At 34.3% G+C, this 23,270-nt stretch overlaps 3 protein-coding genes across 10 annotated transcripts; 2 read left to right on the top strand and 1 right to left on the bottom strand.

Moving 5' to 3' along the window:
• Positions 1-1,006: 1,006 nt before the first annotated feature.
• Positions 1,007-8,495, bottom strand: LOC117784238. Of its 4 annotated transcripts, none has more exons than XM_034621911.1 (10): positions 8,408-8,495; positions 5,475-6,516; positions 5,289-5,409; positions 4,843-5,021; positions 4,534-4,784; positions 4,286-4,475; positions 2,557-4,222; positions 2,320-2,481; positions 2,061-2,207; positions 1,007-1,997 (listed from the first exon to the last, which is right to left on the bottom strand). In XM_034621911.1, the coding sequence occupies exons 2-10, from the start codon at positions 6,497-6,499 to the stop codon at positions 1,314-1,316; spliced, it is 4,425 nt and encodes a 1,474-aa protein (XP_034477802.1). In that variant the 5' UTR covers positions 6,500-6,516; positions 8,408-8,495; the 3' UTR covers positions 1,007-1,313. The 4 variants fall into 4 exon arrangements, with proteins under 4 accessions (XP_034477802.1, XP_034477803.1, XP_034477801.1 ...); XM_034621912.1 differs by having other exon boundaries at positions 8,373-8,483; XM_034621910.1 differs by lacking the exon at positions 8,408-8,495 and adding an exon at positions 8,166-8,333.
• Positions 8,496-8,859: 364 nt separating this feature from the next.
• On the top strand, positions 8,860-11,556 carry LOC117784153 (polyadenylate-binding protein-interacting protein 1). 2 transcript variants are annotated; one of them, XM_034621809.1, is made up of 4 exons: positions 8,860-8,954; positions 9,087-9,417; positions 9,505-10,445; positions 10,552-11,556. In XM_034621809.1, the coding sequence occupies exons 2-4, from the start codon at positions 9,360-9,362 to the stop codon at positions 11,419-11,421; spliced, it is 1,869 nt and encodes a 622-aa protein (XP_034477700.1). In that variant the 5' UTR covers positions 8,860-8,954; positions 9,087-9,359; the 3' UTR covers positions 11,422-11,556. The 2 variants fall into 2 exon arrangements, with proteins under 2 accessions (XP_034477700.1, XP_034477701.1); XM_034621810.1 differs by having other exon boundaries at positions 8,861-8,954; positions 9,087-9,193.
• Positions 11,557-12,373: 817 nt separating this feature from the next.
• LOC117783514 (EH domain-binding protein 1) lies at positions 12,374-22,191 on the top strand. 4 transcript variants are annotated; one of them, XM_034620934.1, is made up of 14 exons: positions 12,375-12,574; positions 13,421-13,753; positions 15,030-15,237; positions 15,297-15,478; positions 15,543-15,739; positions 16,480-17,299; positions 17,618-17,820; positions 17,886-18,256; positions 18,938-19,036; positions 19,154-19,477; positions 19,702-19,837; positions 20,889-20,985; positions 21,125-21,313; positions 21,376-22,191. In XM_034620934.1, the coding sequence occupies exons 2-14, from the start codon at positions 13,650-13,652 to the stop codon at positions 21,455-21,457; spliced, it is 3,012 nt and encodes a 1,003-aa protein (XP_034476825.1). In that variant the 5' UTR covers positions 12,375-12,574; positions 13,421-13,649; the 3' UTR covers positions 21,458-22,191. The 4 variants fall into 4 exon arrangements, with proteins under 4 accessions (XP_034476828.1, XP_034476825.1, XP_034476826.1 ...); XM_034620935.1 differs by having other exon boundaries at positions 12,375-12,654; XM_034620936.1 differs by having other exon boundaries at positions 12,376-12,574; positions 19,702-19,822.
• Positions 22,192-23,270: the final 1,079 nt, after the last annotated feature.

Here is a 23,270-nt window from a genome sequence, read left to right as displayed (position 1 = left end):
GCTTTTCAAATGTTCTATAAAAAAGCATAGATTTTTATAGAACATTTTTAGAACATGCCTGAATGCTCTTTTAAGATTATGTATGGTGAGTGCGCACAAGAAACTACTCTCCGAAAAAGTCTTAACTTATATAGTTTTGCAAAAAATTCACGACTACTAATAACTAATAATAGTTAAAATTTTAAATAATTTTATGGCAGTCGACTTCAGTAACTTTGGAAATACATATTGTATATCAAAAATATAAAAAATTACTGACATTTTGTAAGCTCCGAACTTTTCAAATTCTTTAAATCATTTTTTAAAAACCTCTAGAGATTTTAGGTGTGTGGATATACAATGAAACAAATTTTTTTTTAACTTTAATGAAAGATAACGAGATTCCACCTCCGACCGTCACAATTCCATTAATACAGAACGTTTTGGTATTAAATTCTCTAACTACATTATCCCGGATTTGCCTGCATCTGGGCGGGCTTAAGCATAGTTATAGTACAAAAACGGATGCAATCTCGCAATTAAATGGTGTTAGAAGAAGAAGAGCGTAGTGCAGTTACAATAAATAATCGTATAAACACAAAAACCAGCTGTTACTCATATATAACTACTAAGTGCTATCACTAAGCAAATAAAATAGGTTATTTATCATAAGACAGTTATCGCCCAAACCCCACAGATTTACCGTACGGAACTTAAAATGCGTCTTAATTTTAAAACAAGTGTTTAATTTTGCAATTTTCATTAAATTATAAATTAAAAAAAAAATATTGTTGTTAACTTTAATGACTGTTTGAGTTCGCCACTCCTCCGAGGGATGAATTTTTTACAATAACTTCTAATTAAAACTTATAAAATTGGAAATATTCATACAAAATTTCAAAGGTCTAGCTTAAAAATGAAAGAAATTATTTTTTTTTAAGAAAATTACCTAAAACTGACTTTTGTTGCATTTTTGAATATTTTGAAAATATTGTCCATAGAGTGTAAGAAAAAACTATTTTTAATATACGAGTAAAAAAATATATTTTCTATTTAGTAAATATTAAGTCGTGACTTTGTTAATATTTAGGCTAGATATTGAGTTGTCATATAAAACTATCTACAAACATACATACATATGTAATGTAATATTTATAATAATGCATAGTAACTTAACATCTATTGCACGGAAGGACAGAGGGAGATACTCATGTGTTTGAGTTGATACAAAAAAGTATTAATATCACTAAGTAATACAGTAACAATCCTAAAAGGGGGAACGGGGATAGTCCCATTTCATGTAGTGTGCGCCAAGGATTGACACACTCCTGGCGTCATATCTGATTCGATTGCCTTTCGGGCAACATGTCGCCGCTGCCAACGACATCGACGCCTCCGTCATTATCATCAACTTTATCATCACCATCATGGTGCTCATCGAAAAGAGTTGGCCTTTGTCCGATGAGATGAATATCCGGCACATGGTCGATTACTCGCAAAGATTGCACCGGACTGTTTTCCAATACCTTAAGATGATAGAATACTCCCTCGTCGTCTATTACATAGAATTGCGTAAAATCGGCGCTCGTATAAAAATGTCTTGCTTCGTTGCCAACAAATTTAATGCACGCCAACAGCTCCGGCAATTTGTCATTGCCCCGTTTATCCGCCCATAGAAAGGCTCTGTTTTTTGCCACAGGGATTAATTTCTCACATTGTGGCGACGATAAATCGTTAAAAGACTTTTCCGTAGATACATCCAAGAAACGCGCTGCATCCACTTCCTCGCGTCCTTTGGCCTTAATGTGTTGCTGCATCTGATTATGCCGCCTACTGCGAAGTTCCGGAATCGACTGATTATTTCGCATATGTTTCACGTTCCAGAAACACAATTGTTCAGCACAGCTGACCAGCACCTGTTTGCAAGGTGAAAAACGCAGTTGCGTTGCATTGCTAGTCTCATGTCCCTGCTTAATGGTGAAAATATGTTGCAGCCGATGTTTTTCAAAGCTGTAAAGCTGCGAGGAAATTAAATTTAAGTGAATCTTGGAAGAATTTTAAAATAATGTTGCTCTTTATACCTCAATATTTCCATTCTTAAAACCAAGAGCAATCAGTTGGTCATCATTTGAGGCAGTTAGATGATTTATTTGGCTTGGATTGTTGATATTCTCCTTGCAAAGTCGTTTGAAGTCTAGTTCATTATCTGCGACACTCAATTTACAAACCTGAAATCAAAAACATAATTAGTTATTAATTTGTGTATCAATTATTATTACAATTATCTATAATTGTAAATAATCTTCAACAAGAATTTACTCTCAAAATTTCGGCACTCACCGTTAAAGTGCTGTCTCCAAATGCTAAATAAAGCATGTTATCCTTTAAATCAAATCCATAAGGTCTTTCAAAACTTTGTATAAATTCTGTTTTTTTTAATTGTAGCTGCTCAAATTGTAGAAGTTCAGCTTCATCTTGTTCAGATTTATCCAAATTCAAATGCTATAAAAAGAAATCAAACTTTAAAACTGTTTCACTATTTAAATTTAAAACTCATGTAATAAAAAATTGACTTACGAAGACTCCACTGTCTGAAAACAGAAGCAAAAAGTGTTCGTAAACGAGTCTGGCGTACATTGTGTTAAATGGCAAAAAAAAATTATCCCCAGTTGACGACAGTGACAATATAATAGTGCAATTGCACAATGAGGCAAGTAGTTTCTGTGAATTGATCTCTTTAAGGTAGTCAATAGAGTCCTCGAATACGTGGGGCATATTACTAATATTAATCTCACTGATTTTAATAATTTGACCATTATTGTAGCCGGCATAAATGGTACCATCCTTGCCAGCACATAGGGCGGTAATATATTTTTCACATTCCAGATGCGGTGTTGCAATCGTTTTCCAACTGGCAATACTCTGTCTCCGGCCAGAATTGAGTCCTATCGTCGCTTGAATTTTATGAATTCTCGCTCTGGAATCGACGGCATACAATGTTCCATCATCGGTCATTTTCAAAAGCGGACGCAGATAGACATTAGGTTCAAGATGTGCTCGTCCTTTTGTATTACGATCCTTCAATTGGTCATCACTCTCATCTACATGGTGTACCCAGGTAATAACATCCGTATCCGTGCTCCGCAAAGTGTGAACGTGTAAAAAATGTTTTCCCTTTGCCCCGCATAGAACAATGTATTTGAAAATGGAATCGTTTAAATCGTAGACATCCAAACACACTATACGTTCACTGACGTTACTTCGTAGCAAACAGTATGGAAATTTCAAATCGTAGGCAACAATACCCTCCAGCGTGCCGAGCATTAAATAACGGCCATCAGTTGACAGCTTGCCACAGGTTACAGTTGACGGAATCGAGTCCGACAATGGCAAACGTTCCACGGTCAGAGTATCCTTGAGGTAGTTGCAGTAATCGATGTGCTTAAATTTCAATCGCCAGACACTTTTCTCATAAATTATTATCATAATTGTATACTGAACACCATCGTCAAGTCTTTCGATATAAGTTTCCATCGCAAGTGCCTTCTCCTTCGGCTGTTTATATTCCTCATCCGTCACATTTGATGCATTTCGCAAATTCCAAAAGGTTAAATTGCTTTTATCCGACCAGACGACATAGAAACGATTCAATATTTTTGAAAAATATCGCACATCAGACTGTTTTGTTGGCAGTATTGGCGTGTGTGATTTTATAAATTTCTTGTCCTTATCATCCCAGTTCAATATACAAATATCTCCATCGTCAAATGCTACATGGAGTTGAATGGAATAATCTCCTGCGCGTACATTCTCATCCAGATAAAATGCTGATATGCATTTGCTAACAATGAAACGTTTAATTGCGTCATTGACATACTGCTCGGGACCATGCGGTTTTGAGTGCTCTTGCTCCTGTTCAAGTCTAGGAGAACGCATAGCCGGACAATTGTCGCAATCAGATCGACGTGGCAGCAAATCCCTCAGAGACCACAGTTTCAAGCTACCATTTTTGTGTAACGTTAGCAGATGCATCTGTTTATTAAACACACGCATCTCCGTAATGTCACTGGTATCAGTTTTATCGCTTAGCACACTGGTTTTATCACCAGTCAGTGATACGTCCGTAAGCAGAAGCTCTTGGGAACTAAGTGCCATCAGGCAATAGTCATTGTCCAGATAGATGGCATGTCGCACTTCATCCTGCCCCAAATTGATGATTTCCCGATGCTGATGAAAGCGACCACTGAAATTCGAGAACTCGGTTAATAAGTTATCTAAAAATAGGTACACATATTATTTTTATTACTGTTCTGTCAACCAAACAAAGTCCGGAAATCGCTGAACTTGATGCAGCGCTTCTTCATGAACTGGACCTTCCCCCGACATTACGGCAATTTGCAATAGGCTCGTAAATTTCGAACTTATCAGCTTTTCTTCAACTTTCGTCAGAAAAACCAAGAGCGCATTCACAAGTTCCCCGTAATTGCTATCATTATCTAAATGAAACAAATTTCATTACTATTTATTACATATTTGTTAGTCACGTTGACTTACCAACAATTTGATCCCTGTAAAACTTAATAACGTGCAGAGTATGAAGAATCGATCCACGAGCATACCACGGCGTTGTATCATTACGAATTTTCTGCTCAAGAAATCGAAAATCCAAAAAGATCTTGCGAAATAAATTAACGCGTTCCTTTTTATCACTAAGTTTGCTCAAATGGTGTCCAATGTGGCTATAGAAATAACAGTCTAATTGCGACAAAGTTGTATCGTTGCATTGGTTGAACACTTGGTGTATACTAAAAGACAGAAAAATTATTAAGTTTCTTAATTTAATTTAAGAATTATGTAACTCACTTGTAAGAATCTACAATCTTCTTGCTTAAGGCAGCTTCATTCGGAATGGGTGTGTTGAGCTCTAAATATATGCTAGGCAGTGAAATTGTCTCATTTTCATGTATTCTGACCAGCGAATATTTGTACAAGCTATTAATGACAATCCTCGGTTCAGCAACCGACCAAACTAGGCCCAAAAGCTGGACGAAAATTAAAAAAAAGTGGTGAAGTAATTATTTTGTCGAAAAACAAAATTCACATATTTCCTTTTGTTATTTTTAATAGTTCAAATCAAAAGATCCGGTTAATATTATTTTTTTATTTAATCAAAAACCATAAAAATATACAAAAATTTAAAAAAAAAAAAAAAAAGGAAAATGTATTTTTGTTTACACATTGAAATATGTAAATTTTTTTTCTATCTCTAAATCAATTGCATTTAGATTTAGTATAACATTTATACTCACTTTAATAGGTATGTGTGCAGATTTCGGAAATATGAAAAGCGTTTCAAAGTGTTCCTTGTCAGCTGGTTTCAGTTCGTTAAGCGAGTTTTGAATAATGGTAGTCAATTTGGTAAAGTTAATGCTGTTTAAAAAGTTTTTAAATATATTAATATATCATATATGATTGTAGTTTAAAACGTGACATACTTTTTCCAATTGTCCAACGTACAAATACCTTTGTGTATATTCTCCGCAATAAAGCTTAGTAGAAGTGGATTTGTTGTTTGAACATTCGATAATTGCTTAAGTGATTCAGAAGGTATTGACGGAAGATATTTGGCAAATAATGACTCTCTTTCGGAGGGTGTGAGGACATCTCTAAGGGTGACATGAGTGGTGGTTGCTGGTGACAGATAATTCACGACACTCTTGTCTCGTGTGGTCAACAGGATTTTGCATCCTAGGTTAAAGACCTTCCAGGTTTCTTTGTTCTGAACATTTCGTAAAACAAGTAGACAATTTCTATAAGGCTTATCCTTAAGTATATGTCTCAGCTCAGCTTTCACTCTCTCAATGTGCACGTCAACGCTTTGATCGAAATTAATGCGCAGACTGGGAGCAATTTGGTGGAGAAAGGACTGAAGTAATTGCAGTTGATTCTCCGGTGAGCGACAATCACGAACGTTTAGCCAAAATATCTTAAAGTCCATTTTTCGTTGGACTGCATAAGAGGAGCATACGTCCAAGACAAGCCACTGCTTTCCAGCTCCAAGTACTCCTTCGACAGCGACATTTTTCGATGGTCGCAGCTCTAGCAATGCTTTCTGCAATTCCAAATATGGTTCAATTCTTGGCACATTATATTTGGTAAACTTTTGATTATCATTATACAAAATATCTCTTTCCCTTATGTAATTTTCAGTGCTTGAACTTGGATTCCGAGACTCATCTTTGATTGCAGACATAAGATAATCATAGTTCATCTTGTTTATATCGTTCTCGACAAATCGTTGTACCACTTCCAATGATTGTTCATGTAATGTCCAAAACAACAGATATATTTGATATATTGACGGAGATTTTATAATAGCATCGACTTCCTTCTTTTTTAATATTGTGCGTAGTGTATCCTCGACATCTTTGCAATCGAAGTCCTTTTTAAAGTCCATCAAAAACACCTGGATTATGTCCCGATAGCTATGTTTTAGCTCCCTTCCATTAGAACTGTTCATTTTGGGTGTGACGTGATCTGAAAAATATAATTATCGCGGTTAATTGTTCATTTAATTAAACTTTAGCAACACAAAAGTCTCATATAAATATAAATTAAACTAGAACTGCAATGTGTCACATATATCGTGACAAAGTTATAATACCCTAAAAAACAAGTACAACTCATCTACAGTTAGTCAAGTAATTCTTTGACCAACGAAAAAATTCCTTTTCTTGTACATATATGCATTTTTTTGTCTTATTTTATTTTAGTTTCTTATGTTTCTTAAAACAAATATAAAACATGAAACAATGAGATTCATTACATTTAGTTATTTTTATGTGATTTTGTGTACATATTTTCCTTTTCCTTTTAAATGCAATAAAAAATAAAATAAAACACAATCTTTTAATGGTATTAAGGGGTTATATACAGTTAGGATTTTCAAAAAATCGATTTTTTTGCATTTTCTTAATATATATATATAAATGAGTATGCACACACAAAATTTCAAGTCGATCCGTCTAATATTTTCGAAGTTATAGACACATTAGTGAACCGAGAGATAACATATGCGTAACAGTAGGGGACCGTAAAGTGCTTTCAAAACTTTAAACGCGTTTTTCTCGAAACGGTGTTTTCAAAGTCGGTGAGCAAGATTTCTCAGAAGCGGCTGAACCGGTCTGAAATTTTTACACAAGCTTCTTAACTACATTTTTTAGTAATTAATCGAACGATTTCCCCATCCGATGAAAATTTCTTATTTTTATGAACAATTAAAGAGCCGAATTTTGGTCGAAAATCGAACCTTTGCCGCCATTTTTTAAAAAAATTTTTTTTGCTAATTCCTTCGATAATTCACTAGATTATTTATTATATTAATGCAATTTATTTGGTTTTTGCTTTTTAGATGATCCAGTCCAGAGATATCGTGCTCACCGCAAGAGGCCTTTTTTTTGCAAAATTGGCAATATCAACGTTCCCGGTAAACTATATGTGAATATAGTTTAAGGTTGTCATAATATACCTGCCAAGTTTTAAATCAATACACCAAATAGTTTGCTTAGAAAAAATTCTTGAAAAATTCATTTTTTTCGACCTCATAACTATATATAACCCCTTAAATTAAAATTTAATGCGTTTTTCTCAAAACGACGGTTTTCTTTTGTCCAAACAATTACTAGACTAACTATTTGTTTGAAATGGCGAACAAAAGCACATAAAAGGAAAAGTCAGTTTAGATATTTGCAGTGAACAACCAAATCAGTTACACGGGGGTCATAATAAAACAACAAACAAAGATTAGATTATATCAACAAGTCCGAATTAGTCACGATCGCAAACTCAAACTCAATAAATAAGAAGTTTCTACTCAAGAGGCACTTGGAGATAACTCAATCGTCACACATTCATTGTTTCTATGTACATACGTATATTTGTATATGTATGTATGGGTGAGGAAGAGGACTCTCGCCACTCCCACCTCGTTCACTTTGTGTTTTTTTAGATTTTCATACATATGTACATACATATATTTGTACTTTATTATAAGCTTGTTAGTCAGTTTTAACTGAATATACATATGCTAATGAGCGAGTTCAATGAACTTGTATATTTTTAAATATATTATTTACACAAACATGTGTTTGTTACATTAGTACGCGCGCTTTAATGTCAAAGCTCACTGTGATTTTGTTTTGTGTAAATACTGAATACTCGAAATGTATTTAATAATTGCAACAACACTTCATTTGAAATATATTGTTCAAGAACAAATATGCACTGCACATTATTGCACAGGGACACACAAACACATCTAAATATATATGTGGACCTGTATTTATTGCACTTATTTATTATTTAGCTAGTTATCACATATATTTTCATCGAACCATTATTTTCTAATATAAAATATATTTCCCCTTACACAGCTCAAATTATTTGGTCCAACATATGCGTGTGACTAGTGTGAATTACAATATTCGCATAGTTGTTGTTTATATTCTTTCTATCAAACACAATGTGTTTCAGTGCTGTCAACTTGTTTTATTAGTCATGCCCCAAACCAAAAACGGGTTGGCAGGCTTGGGTCACGGATTTCAGCTCACTTTTCATATTTGTGACCAATTTCCAACATGGGCTTAAATCCGAAACTTCTATAACGTTAAATCTAGAAAAAGCTAGAATTTGAAAAACGTTTGCAGAATTTTTGTTAGAATTTTGTCAAATTTTTGGAATAACTAAATTAAACTTTGTTCACCAACAACAACATTTATAAATTTGTATTAAATTGCTTATTTTTAATATTTTAAATTGTGATCAAAGTGAGTGACAGTGTGACCCGCCAAAAGCAGTCTGGCAAATTTTTGACAAAATTCACCATCAATTTATCGATAGATTTCGATTATCAACCCTGTGTAGCTGTCGCGGTGAAAACAAGTCAATCGCAATTTATTGTAACAATTTCACAAAAGGTAAAAAAGCTGAACAATTTAGAATTGTAATCAACAAAATATTTATTATATTAAGACATCCATATATATATTTATATTAAGTGTATTCGTTACTAACCCATGTATAAATTTGTATTCTCTAAACGCATGTAGAAAAAGGAAAAGAAAGTTGAATTGGCAGCAAAAGGTGACGACGCAAGCAAGACGAAAAAAAAAAAATAGCATCGACGTATACGTAAAATTATTGAACGACAATTAAGGTAGGCAGTGAAAATAATATGAAATATTAAATGTTGATCAAAAATAACAGTCCAGTCATCGTTATTTGGATAAGAAATCAGATTTATGCAAATAATCAAAAAAAAAAAAAAAAAATTCAAATTAAAATAAAAAATAAATAAATTTCGGAACGAGGAGGGAAACAAAATGTCCGCTGCTTTGGACGAATTTGCGACTCTCGACGTAACCGCAATGGAACATGAATGTGATTTGCATTTTTAATTGCCATCAATGTGCATTCAATTAAAATATATATATATATATTTTTTTTGCATACATTTCTCTTTACTAGTTTTTGAGTCCGACGCCGCTACCGCAATGTCATGCCGTGCACCCTTCGAACCCGAGGATCAATACAAGCAATTGCGCCGACCGAATCCCGCCGGACCAGGTGCTGCCGGACCACAACTTGCTGCCGTTGGAATGCCGTTGCCGTTAGAGCCGCAGGCGCATGCATTTCATGATTTTGTTAGTGTGAGCTACGCTGGCTATGCGGCTGGTCCAGCTGTTAATTATGCAGCTGCAACACAGCAGCAGCCAACTGATGGACAGCACAGATATGGGCCATCGAAGCTATCGATAACCGCGAATGTTTTTGTACCTAACCAGTCGAATAACGGTGGCATGGATAAGGGGATAAGGGGAGGCCCAGCAGCACCTCAGGCACATCAACAACAACAATATCAGCAACAACATCAATCATCTGGGCCAACACCGTACGCACAACAACATCAACAACAGCAGCCACGCTATATGAATGGTTACAAGCAACAGCATCAACATCAACAAAATTATAATCATCATCAGCAGAATCCGAATCAGAATCAGAATCATCAGTTCAACAATGAGATTCAGCAGCTATCAAACTCGGTGAATGCTCGTCTGTATTTTGGCAACAAGGCACCTCATAATGGTGGCAATTATTATCAGCAACAACAACAGCAGCAGCAGCAGGTACAAACACTGCAACAACACCAACAGCACACACAACAACACCAATCACAATCGAAATTTCAACGTCATGCGCATTTAAATAATTCATTCCAACAAATTGCACAACAGCCGCAGCAGCAGCAATATTTCCATCAACAACAACATCAGCAGCAGCAACATCAGCAGCAGCAACCATCGACTTCATCGGCTGCAGCATCAACTTCGTCAGCTTCGTCTCATCCGGACATGGAGACGATTGCTTTAGAGTATCTTGATACTGTAATACATTGCCTTAACCAGGTGAGTAAACACATATTCCAGCGAATTCAACATGTGTACACTCTACATACTACCAACAAAGCACATTTTTAAATTTTATTTGATATCATTTTTGTTCGATTCTTAGAATCCCGGACAATTTGATACAATTGCATCACGTTTCCTAACCATCTTTGATGGCATGGAGAGTAACAACTATGTACTTTCGATCGCCATGGAGGATATATTTGAGAAATCAATTGAGCAGCCCAATTTTCGATACATGGGCGCTAAATTGTACAATCTATTGCACATGCTGAATCTCAAGCCGGATTCGTTGTTCCACACTTTGCTCAAGTGTAAGCTGGAGTATCACCAGGCTGAGGTGACCAAGTACATGCAATCGATTGAACAGCAGCAAAAGGTGCGAGAGACAGCTCTATTCCTCGCCGAATTGTACATGCAACTGCGCGGAGATGATGATGCCCGCATTCAATTGATTGCCATTAACATCGTGTACTCATTGAGGAAGCTTCTGGCCTGCGAGAGTGCCGAGAATGTGCGCTGCATTTGCCAGACATTGAAGTTGGCCGGTTATGATTTAAGCGCTGATTGCCAACAAGACATGCAAATTATAATTGCTGCATTAAAAGCGATTGAAGCAAAGTCGCCTGGTAAATATGCAATGGCTGCCAATGTGATTGCATTGCAACAGAACAATTGGGGTCGAAAGGTTCTAAACGCACTTGGTGGAGATGATGGTGATGTGGCCAAGCCACCAGAGCCACCACGTCTGAGCGATGAGCCAGTGTTTTATGGCCCCGATGGGCGTGAGCTAACGGCCGAGGAGAGTGATTTTCTTGCTGCTGAAGATGATGCCAACGGCAGTGATGGCGATGATTTTGATGTCAGAGATAATGACTTGGACCTCGACCCAGAAATGGACGAAGAGACTGAGCGTGCATACAAGGACTTCTGCAAGCAAGGCAAACAATCGCAGGCAAACAAAAAATCTTAGATTTTACCTATATATACTACTAGTATGTGTATAAGAAACTGTGTGGTGTTTATTTGGCGTGGCAGACGACGATGATGATGACAAATATATACATACATACATACATAGGTTACCTTTAGGTATACACTAATCGCATATTTAATGATGAGAATGTCTGGCGAATACGAAAATTCTTAGTTATTTGTAGTTTGCAATATTTCTATTTTATTCTAAAGTCATTTTTATTGATTTGATAACTTGTTTATTGGTTACACATTATTTGTGATACGTCGTCGCATCTACTTTTATTATTATATACAAACAATATTTATTTATATATGTGTGTTTGTATATACATATGTATATGCATTGAAAGTCACTTTTTTTAATAGCACATTCAGAAAGCAGGTCTCAAGTTCTAATATTTTAACACCATGTTTTAATGCGAAATGTCAAAATTTTTTAAATTTCGAATCGTTAGTTAAACATCTGTCACGCCGGTGCATAAGAACAAAAACACGAAACACTTTTAGAGAGACTCATACACATAGTATTCGCATGCCTGCACATCCATACATATGTAGATTCATAACTGCAACACATTCAATTTAAAAATGCATTCTCCTGATCATATAAATCTAAAAACAACAGCCACGCTTAATTTTTTAATTAATTGTAATTAATATTAAACGAAACGATTTAAATATATAAATAAACCAATGAATTACGATTGCGTTCAAAATAAATGCATTTTCTCTTTTTTTTCTAACTGAATTTTATGACTCATTGAATGGTGGAAATTGGCGCTTATAGAAATTCTATCGAAACATCGATAGCATTCGATACATATCAGATCAATTTTGAGAAATTAAACAAATTGAACTATATATAGTTCATGAAACATTGAATAAGTTCACTCGTTCATATCAGTGACCCGTTCATTTGAACTTTTAGAGAACGAAATGACCCAACTCAATTCTGTTTGGGATTTGCTTGGGCAAGAAGTACAAAGTCAAATTTTTATTGAAAATGATTTTAATATGAGGAAAACAGTGTCGAATTTAAAATCAATGATTCGAAGTGTCGTTTGGACAATGCCCCCATCAAAATGAACGCGTAGAATAAAATTTGGCTCCAAGCTGCGCGTGATGTCATAGTGGTGATATATACATATGTACGTGTGTATGAATGTGAACATACATAAATAAATGTTTCGCTATGTATAATCGTTGGGGATAATAATACAATAACAACGTACGCACAAACAAAATATGAGTATTTATTATATCGCGTAGACGGCTGAGCACCAACAATTGCTCAGTTTTTATGTCGCTTCGTTGAAGAAGCGTTACCCCTCAAAACCAAGTGGAAAAAAGACAACAAACTGACATATAAAGGTCACATAATGTGTGTTCTTACATACATATTTGTGTAAATATACATACGTTTGTATATACATATGTATGTAGTTCTATAAAATCGAGACAAGAAAACACCAAAGCATTTTAGTTGTTGTGTGAGTGATTTTGCAAACAAAGCCGACGCGAAGTTGATCGATGAACACACACACTCATACAAAAGTGAATATGTATGTTTTTTTTTACAACTAACAGTGTGTGTTCATACATAAATCAATGATAGTATCTTAAATAAACAACGTGAGATATAAATTATTAAACATTATATATGTACATATTTTGATGTAAGACGTATGCATCTTAATTCATAGTCAATTAATTTGTCATGCAATCAACCCTATTTACCGGTTGAGAAAAGCAATGAATTTATTGAATTTTTTTTTTGATCGAAAGAGAAATTTGTCAAAGGCAATTATTGTGTGCTCATAAACAAATAACAATATCAATAAATATATTACAACAAATAATATGAAGGACATAATGAAAAATAAAGTAAAGGCCTAACAAGCGATAAATAAACTGTCTGTCTTGAGTGTGTGTCTGTGTTGTTAATGTAAGGATTAAAATATAATTTTAACATATCCCTTATGTACTTATTTCAGAGGTTTTTTTTCCTGACGTATATTTAAAATCCAAGCAATAATATTTGTCCTAAAGAACAGCTTTAAACGAAAACGAAAGACAAGTATTTCAGTTATCGTGTGATTAAATTTACAGTAGAATTAAGATATATAGACCAAAACAAAATCAACGAAATTGCATTGAGTTGGTGCCTTAAAAAAACAACAACAAAAACAAAAATCGAAGCCTTTAAGTCGCTTGTGGATCGCAATGGGGAGCGTGTGGAAACGTTTGCAGCGTGTTAACAAACGTGCCGCAAAGTTTCAATTCACCGTCTCCTATCATGACCTGCGATTGGAGACCACCGCCAAGTGGTAAGTGAACCCTTCTTTCCCCTTCCCTTTCCGTTTCCTGTTATCTTGCAATACAACAATGCAATCAAATAACCAACTATGTACATATAAATAAAACAAAGTCGTTTTGATTTGGTTTTACCCGTATTTCATCGTTTCCTCTTAGTAACCGCTTTTCCGCCATAAGAAAGATTAATTTTAATACGATATATAAAGAAATTGTATTACTCACAAAAACCGCATAATTTAAATACTTTACTTAGATAAATGCAATCACTGTGAACAGCACCGATAAATGCTGACAGTTGAATCCATGAGCATAATTTAAATATATAATAGTCCGAACTGTTCTGAATTCCCTTTCGTTCAGTTTTTAATTATATTATTTAAAATAAAATTAATATTTTAAAAATTTTGTTTTAAATGTACAGTTTTTTATTTACTGCTTATAGTTGACGTTAAATTTCTTATAACAAAAAACAGTCAATCTACAGGTTTAAATATTTCTGGATTGATATCAATTCATATAAATTAGAATAAGTACTTATAAATCTTTGAGTTTTTCTTTTGAAAAATAAATCTTTTTTATACGTATTTATATACGTATACATATATGGCTAAATCGTCATAAGTACTTTGACCATTATGCAAAAACTTTTTTTTTGATTTTTGAATTCTGCATCATTCTCTTTAATCTCCTAATGGGTTTCTATATGTGTTTGCCTCTTAAATATAATTTGACGACAAAGACTTATGTATATAAGTAAATACATATACAAATACATATGTTTATATATAATTTATTTAGTTAATAACAACAACATGACAAGACACAGATCCAAGATGAAAACAAAGTGTGGAATTTCTTATTCTTCTTTCTCGTTTCTGTGTTTTCGTTCTTTTTGCTTGTACATTGTCTTTATAGTTCTTATAAAAATATTCCTATTTATATATTTCTATATATAAAGTGTACAGTTTTGCACAGTGCAAAATCTTAAGATATTCCACTTGAAAGGGTTGTCAACCCACCCAGTTTTGATCATCATTCATGCCACAGAAACCGAACCAACCGAAAATCTCCCAAATCTCCATAAATTTTTGGGAAATTTTCGGTTGCTTTCGATTTGTATGGTACCCCTGATTTTCTTGACCAAACTTAACAGCAATCCTCAAAAACTTTTAGATATCTGTCTTCTTAAACTTAGATATAAAAACGATATTAAAAAAACATTTAAATGATTTGAGAATTGTTTCCACCTATACAATCGAATAATATTCGTTCCCTTTTTTGTGTTAGGCGTCCCTCAAATCTATCCGTAGTATGGACGAGACGTTCGAGGCGTGTTGCCAGCTCACCGTTACCATGGGAACCCGATATGATGAACCCACTGGTGGGCAACATATCGTGGGCAGTGCCCGATAATCATTCAATATCGGTGACGTTATTCAAGGATCCCCGCACTCACGAACTTGAAGACAAAGACTGGACATTTGTAATCGAAGATGTAAGTGTTCTAGTCAATTCGTTATTATTTATTTATATATTTATCAATTTCCCTTTTAGATTTCGCTGTTGGGTAAAAAGCGAGTTTTGGCTAATGCAAACATCAATATGCGTAAATATGCAAGTATCGAATCGACGCAGCAGAGTTTTAAATTGAACCTTAAGCCGGTTTCTCGGAAAATAACATCCGCTGATTTGGACTTGACAATCAGTTGTGTTTTCCTACGCGAGGGGAAGGCAACGTAAGTACTTATTTACTCTTATCAACAATTACAAGAATTACTAATTAAACAATTTAATTTTCAGCGATGAAGATATGCAAAGCATTGTCTCATGGATGTCAGTGAATAACTGTGATGTTGCACCACTTGATGATTTGGAGGATATACCAGATTTGGAGAACTCTGGCGATATATCAGATAATCTGTATGATTTCACGCAGCAGTTGGAGCAGTTGACAACAAGTTTAAATGGTTGCATCGATGTTCCAACGCCTCTGAGTGGTAAGTAAATTAAATAATTTATTCATAAACTATGATTTCATATTGTGAAAAACATATTATTTTTAAAGCATATTGTATATTAGTTTTAGATGTAAAGAACCATTCTAATATCGATATAGATGTACGTAACTTTATAGAATTTAGATATTTAGCGAAGTAATATATGTGCATAAAAATAAAAAAAACGACTTATAAATATATTAAATTAATTGTTTCATACCATCAGATAATAACATTTAGGCACATATACTATATTCCCTGAGGTATATTTACATTCCGTGAAATCTTTTCGAAAATGTACTTTAGAACAGTCCCCTTTGTATTTAAAAATAAATCATAAATCTACACCTAAACTTAACATAAATCTATCTATCTATAATTTTTTATTAAATTTTATAAAAACATATAGAGTGCTCTAAATTGCAATTTCAATATAATTTTAAATTCTGACATGCAATAATTGCAAAAATTATTTTAAAAAAAAAAAATGAATGAAATCGTATTTTAGAACGTTCTTTAATATGTATTTGTATTTGTAGCACGTAAGATACATACTATTTCTTAGTTTATGTACTTTGTTGTTTGGAAATATTTTTACTAAAACATGTTTAAAAACATTTTCTTTTTTTTTTTAAATTCATTTAAATCTGCTCCAATACGACACTACTTCCACCCATGTATGTTACATGCCACAAACTGTAATTCTCTATCGATGTTGTTGTTGTTGTTGTTGTTGGTAGTTCCTTCATTATCCGAAGATCCAACTCCATTGGCCGAGTCATATAATCATTTAAATTTTGAACTAGAAGCGGATCGTGAAAGTAAAGTGGAACAACAGACAGCGGAATTACCGTCAAATAATAAAGGTCAAAACGTTGAACTGGAAGATTCATTGAAAACGCCAAGTGCCAGTGTAAATCTTGAGCCAGTTACTCTCAGCACACCAACCAAAATTGCAGCCGAAGATAAACCCATATTGAAGCCGAATAACTACGAAAGATTCCATGAAGTACTCACCTCCACTCCCTTCGAGCAAGTACCAGCAGTCACGGGCAAGGCAAAGAAGAATACTTCAAGTCGAGCCCTCAACTTTGACAAACAGGAGTCCACAAGTGGCGTCGACTTCACAAATTCTTATGCGGATCAGTCGACGGCTGTGTTGAGCAACACACTACCCACCATCACCAAGACAATCGACAACACATCGGAAACTGTAGCTGTCTCCCCAGAGCAACCAAAGCCCATCAAGAACTCAAATGTCGTTTCATCCATTGCCAAGCGTTCTGAACTTCAACCTTTGGACTTGAAAAAAAGCTATGAGTCTACACCTGCCGTTAATAATATGACAACGAATAAATCTTCGGCTAATAATACTACGAATAGCTTAAAGCCAGTGGAGAAGGTCATGCTTAAGGATAACACTCCTGGCCAAGATTTACTCGAATGGTGCAAAGATGTAACCAAAGATTATCCCAATGTTAAGGTTACAAACCTGACAACCAGCTGGCGCAATGGCATGGCCTTTTGTGCTATCATTCATCACTTTATGCCCCATTTAATGTAAGTATATGTAAATTTGTTTTTCTTTAAACACTTTAATTCAGTTACTTCAATGATAATAATTTTTGAAATAAAATGTTTTTGTTGACTTTTATCAATAAATTGAAATTACTAAATAATTGTTATTATATTTTTGTTTATTAAATCTATTGTAAAATTCTACCAATAATAATTAAAATATTAAATTTTGCAGTTTTCAAATAAGAATTCTTTCATTTTTTTTTTTATTTTTTAAATTGATCCGGACAAATTAAAATTATCCTACTACTCATATTTGTAATTCTTGATTTAATTAATAGATAATCTTATATATTATAGCGACATGTCGAAGCTGAGTGCGCATGATGTGGTTGGCAATTGTCGTATTGCCTTCGATGCGGCGGAAACATTGGGCATACCACGTGTTATTGAACCCAGAGACATGAATCTGCTGACGGTGCCGGATAAATTGGCAGTCATGACTTATCTGCATCAGCTTCGAGCACACTTTACTGGAAAACAGTTGCAAATCGAACAAATTGGTAAGTTTAGCAGAAATGAATAATATCTATATATTTAATAAATTTACACATTTCATATCTTTTAGGCCAGACTTCCGATGAGTCCAGCTATGTGATTGGCAATTACAAATCGGACAATTTGTCGCAGAATCTTATTAATTTCTCGCACCTGAAGACACAGCTTTTGCATCAGAATTCGCTGGACGACGAAATAATCAATCAGCAGCAACAATTGTCGCCGACTAGTAAAAAGGATGTTAAGAATATTATATTGACTAGTTCAAAGAGCATTATCGGTAAAGTTCTGTCGCCGACCAAGGAGAAAAACACAATCAACGCAATCCAGACAAACAAATCCTCATCTCCGGTTGATGGTTGCGGAGATACGCCGGAGGAAATTCAGAAATTCGCCAAGGAACCGTTGTCACCCACATCGTTAGACGCCAATGCTACGAACGTAAGTCCAATTAACAAACTGAGTTCTCATTATCTAGTTATACCCGTTACACGTTGACTGAAAGGGTATAATGTATTGTATATATATTCTTGAACAGCCGTCTGTCCGTCTTCCATAAACGCCAAGCAAATCAAGTTTGCTTCAAATTAATTTTTGGCACTATTCAATCCATCAATTACGGTTAAAAATAACGCCAGGTGTGGCTGTTTTTTATTTAATTGTTTGCAATATATTTTATAACCTTTATTGTTTTATATTACTTTATAATTTAAAGTAAGTCGTTGTCAGTTTCTAAAATCCAGTGGTGTTTATGTTCAGGGTGGAGCGAGAACGCATTATTCGCTCAGAGAGCGAATTCGACTTTTGTAATGCTAGGCTTCAGTATATTTGAAGTTATTAGTTGTCATAAGTATACCGAAGCAGTAAGCACGAAATCGCTTCGATCTCTCAACAAAAAAATAATTTTTTCACCTTTTTAGTGTAAATGTCATAGATACAATGTAACGGATATCCTCTAGTCGGTGACTCGACTATAGTTGTTATTTGTTTTTGCTTTGTTATTTGTTGATTTGTTTGTTTGATTTATATAATTTTTACATTTAAATTGCGCCTGCTTCGGCTTTGGCTTCTGCTTTTGTTCTTTTTGGTTTTTTTTGTTTTTTATTTTCATGATTTTCATAGCGAATCATAACGCGCCACAAAGAAATGAGCGAAAAAGCAAAGCTGATGATGGAAAAAATAAAAATTTCCAAATCTAACGAGCGCAGCGATGCTAACGATGTAAGTAAATATAGAGACGCTAGCTAGCTGTGCCCGGCCTGCATGTGCCTCATTTCATTTTCATATTTCAAATACAAGCCTCAATTGTTCATAATCATAATTAATGTTCACCAACAGGAGGAGCGACAGCAACGATTGCGAGAACAGGCACGACGTCTGATATCGGAGACACGCAATAAGTCAACGGGCACCGACAGCCCAACAAGCCCAACCAAACTGAAGAGATTCAACTATACACCTGAACGTACCATTTCACCTATACACAATGGCAGTAGCAGCGGAGAGTCTTACGTAGATGTCTCCACGAAGAAGTTGCCTCCCAGCTGGGATAAAGTCGAGCATCATACGAGTCCTAGTCATAGAATAAACGATGCCAATGTCAGTCCATTGCAGTCCTTCAACGCCGTCATGGACAGAATATCACCAAAGCACGAGAAGAGAGTGAGTATAAAATGTCAATAAATTACTTTCTGACATTTTAGAGCTTTAAGAAACTGCAATCATTTCGTTTAGCAAACACTGACTGTGTTGCTTTAGTTGATTTTTAAAAATTACAATCATTAATTTATTTTAAAGAAAATGATCTTGATCAATTTTCATTTTTCAATTGATTTAAAAACAGCTCCAAGAAATACATATATTAATTAAATAAATTCTTGTTGTAGAACGATAAGCTCACATATATTGAATCGGAGCTGGAGGCATTGGAGCGGGAACAGGAGGCAATCGACCAAAAGGCGAGCAATCTGGAAGCGAGACTGCGTGCAGTAATGGGCGGCAATCCAAGTAATAATCAAAGGGGTACAAATCCTTTCCTTAGGCTAATACGCAATAGCATTGGTGGTGGTGATGTGATTCGCATTAAGCTTCTCGACTCCGATGATGAAAGTTTATTTGGTAGTGGTATAAGTGATGATGATGATGATGACGATGAAAATGCGTTAAGTGACACATGCAGCAACTCCAGCATCGAGATGCAACAAATATGCGAAGATCAAGTAATTGAGATGCAGCCACGATCAAGATCACGGCATCAACAACATACACATCTACATCAGCAACGACAACGGCCCCGGGCACATTCTTGTTTTGTGAATACGAATGAAAACTGTACATTGGGTCGGCCCACATATCAACAACAACATCATTTGCATGACCATCATCGTCTTGGTCATCAGCATACACATCCACATCACGTACATCACGTGGATTCCTATAACCATAGCAATTTGTTGGGTAATGCTTCTTCCCGACAATCCCTCTGTGATAACCTGCAAGCTTATTATGCTGATAATGATGATGATGCTCTGGTTATGTCATCGACTGGCCATGCGGCGTCCTCTCGTCGACATCGAGTTGTTGGCCATAAACGCGGCCAGCATCAACACCGGCGACGCCGTTCGCACGGTTTTTGTGGTAATGTCGTGTGTCTTTAAGGCCAATAACGTTGTTAACTGCTTTTGCCATGCCCGCAAAGAGCACGAAACAGCTTAAAGCCTGCTGCCCGCCTGCAAATCTTACATACTCTGTGTTGTTGTTTACGTCTATTTAAGCTTTTAACCGTTTATTCAAGCCAAATGCTGATTTCATTATAGAGTTAAAGCCTTGAACTGCGTTTTAATACCTTACAAAAATTATACCACAAATATATAACCACAAATAACTAGAATATATTCACTAATTACTAAAAGTCATCGCTCTACGACAACGAGAACAATTTAACCACCAAAAAAGCAAAACTTTTTCTTCTTTTACCGACTTTGTTAGATTCTAACATTATACTACATTTAATCACTTGTTAATATTTACCGAGCGAGCACTGTAACTAAATGATTGTTTTGCTTTTCTACAGAAACTGAGGAAACTGAGGAGCAGCTGCTTTCTCAATGGTTCACACTTGTTAACAAGAAAAATGCTTTACTTCGACGGCAGATGCAGCTGAACATTCTGTAAGTAATAGAATATTTTGTATTATATATTTTGCAATTTGTTTAAAGACTTGGACTAGTAAATTATAAAATAAAAATATCCAACTTTACTTTCTTTGTAAAATTGAATCTTATATTAATTTAAAATTTTTTCTGCCAGTGAACAAGAAAAGGATCTGGAGCGCAAGTTTACTATGTTGAATCAGGAACTTCGAGCAGCTCAATCCGTTGAGGATTGGCGCAAAACGGAGGTGCAACGTGAAAAGGAGCGACTGCTTTTGGAGGAGCTGGTGACCATTGTGGATAAACGAGATCAGCTTGTGCAACATTTGCACAATCAAGAAATAGCGTAAGTGATTATGATAAATATTGACATTACTACACAAACTAATCCTTTTGATCCAACAATAGCATTGAGGACGATCACGAAATAGCGCGTGAATTGGAGCAAGTAGACATAAGCGGAGGAAAAGAGAAGTGTGTCATTCAATAGGCATCGAAATCGATTACGACTGGAGATAATACCTATTTAGATTGATAAGTAGTGCCGCTGCAAGTGTATGTATTAACAAATACATATACTAATCAAGTGGAATGAATATTAATATATTCTATGAAGACAACTCTATCTGCAGACTGAAGCAAATGGGTTGAAAAAAAATGCAATAGACATATTTGTTACAACTAAATTAACAAATTTTGACAACAAAAAAATAAAGACGTCCGATAGAAAACTAAGCAAATTTAAAATTTCATACAGTTCAAAACCATTGTTGAACTTAAACAAGATCCTGTTGTGTAAACTTGAAAACCACACTTTTAAATAATCTATCTGTAAATTTTCAAAATTTTTATTTTGTGCCATTGCTTTATTTGTTCAATTGCTTAAAGTTATTTTTCAAAATGATAAACAAAGACCCAACCCAATTGTAAATTAAATGTATGCATAGTATTTTTATTTTATTTTAGCTTATTTATGTGTTAAGCACTTAACGGAAACGCTTCATCCCTAAGAATATATATAGAAAATATGTTTTGTATAGAAACTGGTCTTATTTAGTTTTTACCCTAATCTTATTTGACTATTTAATGGTGGTTTACTTACAAATATATTTATGTTTATATATTTTAAAAATGTCTTAATTGTCGATATGTAAGTCAATGCTTGAACCGAATGAACCTTTCAATAACACAATTTTATATGTATGTATAATTAAAAATAAATTGCAAATAAATATGCGTTAATTGCGTAAATATATACACCAAATAAGTTTGTACTTTTTTTAGTTGTTTTCAAATTATAAAACTTGCAGCATCTGGATCATTTACCATTTCAGTACCATTTTTAGATAACGATTTGGTAATTTTTCAAAATTCTGAACATTTTTTGCAGAATATTTGTTTAAATTTTGTCGAAATTCTGATTTTTTTAGAATTAAATATGTAAATTCTGCCCACAAAGGTTGTCCAACAAAAAACGGGCTGGCAGGCTGGGTTCACGGATTAAGGCTCATTTTCAGATTATCAATTTTGAAAATGAGCTTAAATTTGAAACTTTCAGAAATTTTAAGGCTAGAACTTTGAACATTGCTGCAGAATTTTTGTTTTGGAATTTACTGATTTATCCTTGTTGCACAACATCTCTTCTTGATGCACAACGAACTCCCAGCATTCATAAAAAAAGTTCACACTTATTTAATATAATTTCAAATTAATATTTTCATTAAATTAAAAATTTTTTTTTATAAAATGTTGCATTAAAAAACATTGAAAAAAATTAAACTGCGCGCCGTATGATCATTGAAAATACTCCCAACTAGCTATAAAATAGCTTAGTTGGCAACAGTGAAAATACCGATACAAATAAAATTTATCGTTGATACTTTCAACCCAGTGTAGATTTCTCGACATCTAAGTTTGGTATTTGTTGTCATATTTGATTAAAAAATTATTTGTCAGAAATTTAGTAAGTTTTAGATTACGAAAGACTGAGGAGTAACAATAATCAGATATTTACCACACTGGTAAATATATATTTAAGTTAATGCAAATTTTAAAATGAAGTTACTGCAATAAATTAATAATTTGATGAACTTTTAAATTTCGAAATTAGATTAAAAATAAGGAAAATATTTTAATAAAGGTTTGAAGTTCGTTATCCCAATGGGAGAGAAGTTACAAATTGAACATTTAAAAAAAATATCAAAAAATCGACAAAGTTCTAACAAAAATGCTGCAAATAATTAAGAAATTCTATCTGCAATATTAAAAATTAAAAAAAAGTTAAGTTTTTTTTTGCAACTAAC

This window comes from Drosophila innubila (genome assembly GCF_004354385.1).
Source record: "Drosophila innubila isolate TH190305 chromosome 2R unlocalized genomic scaffold, UK_Dinn_1.0 1_C_2R, whole genome shotgun sequence".
Classification (NCBI taxonomy): Eukaryota; Metazoa; Arthropoda; class Insecta; order Diptera; family Drosophilidae; genus Drosophila; species Drosophila innubila.
Note: the sequence above shows the minus strand (reverse complement) of the source record. Positions and strands in the feature narration are given on the sequence as shown.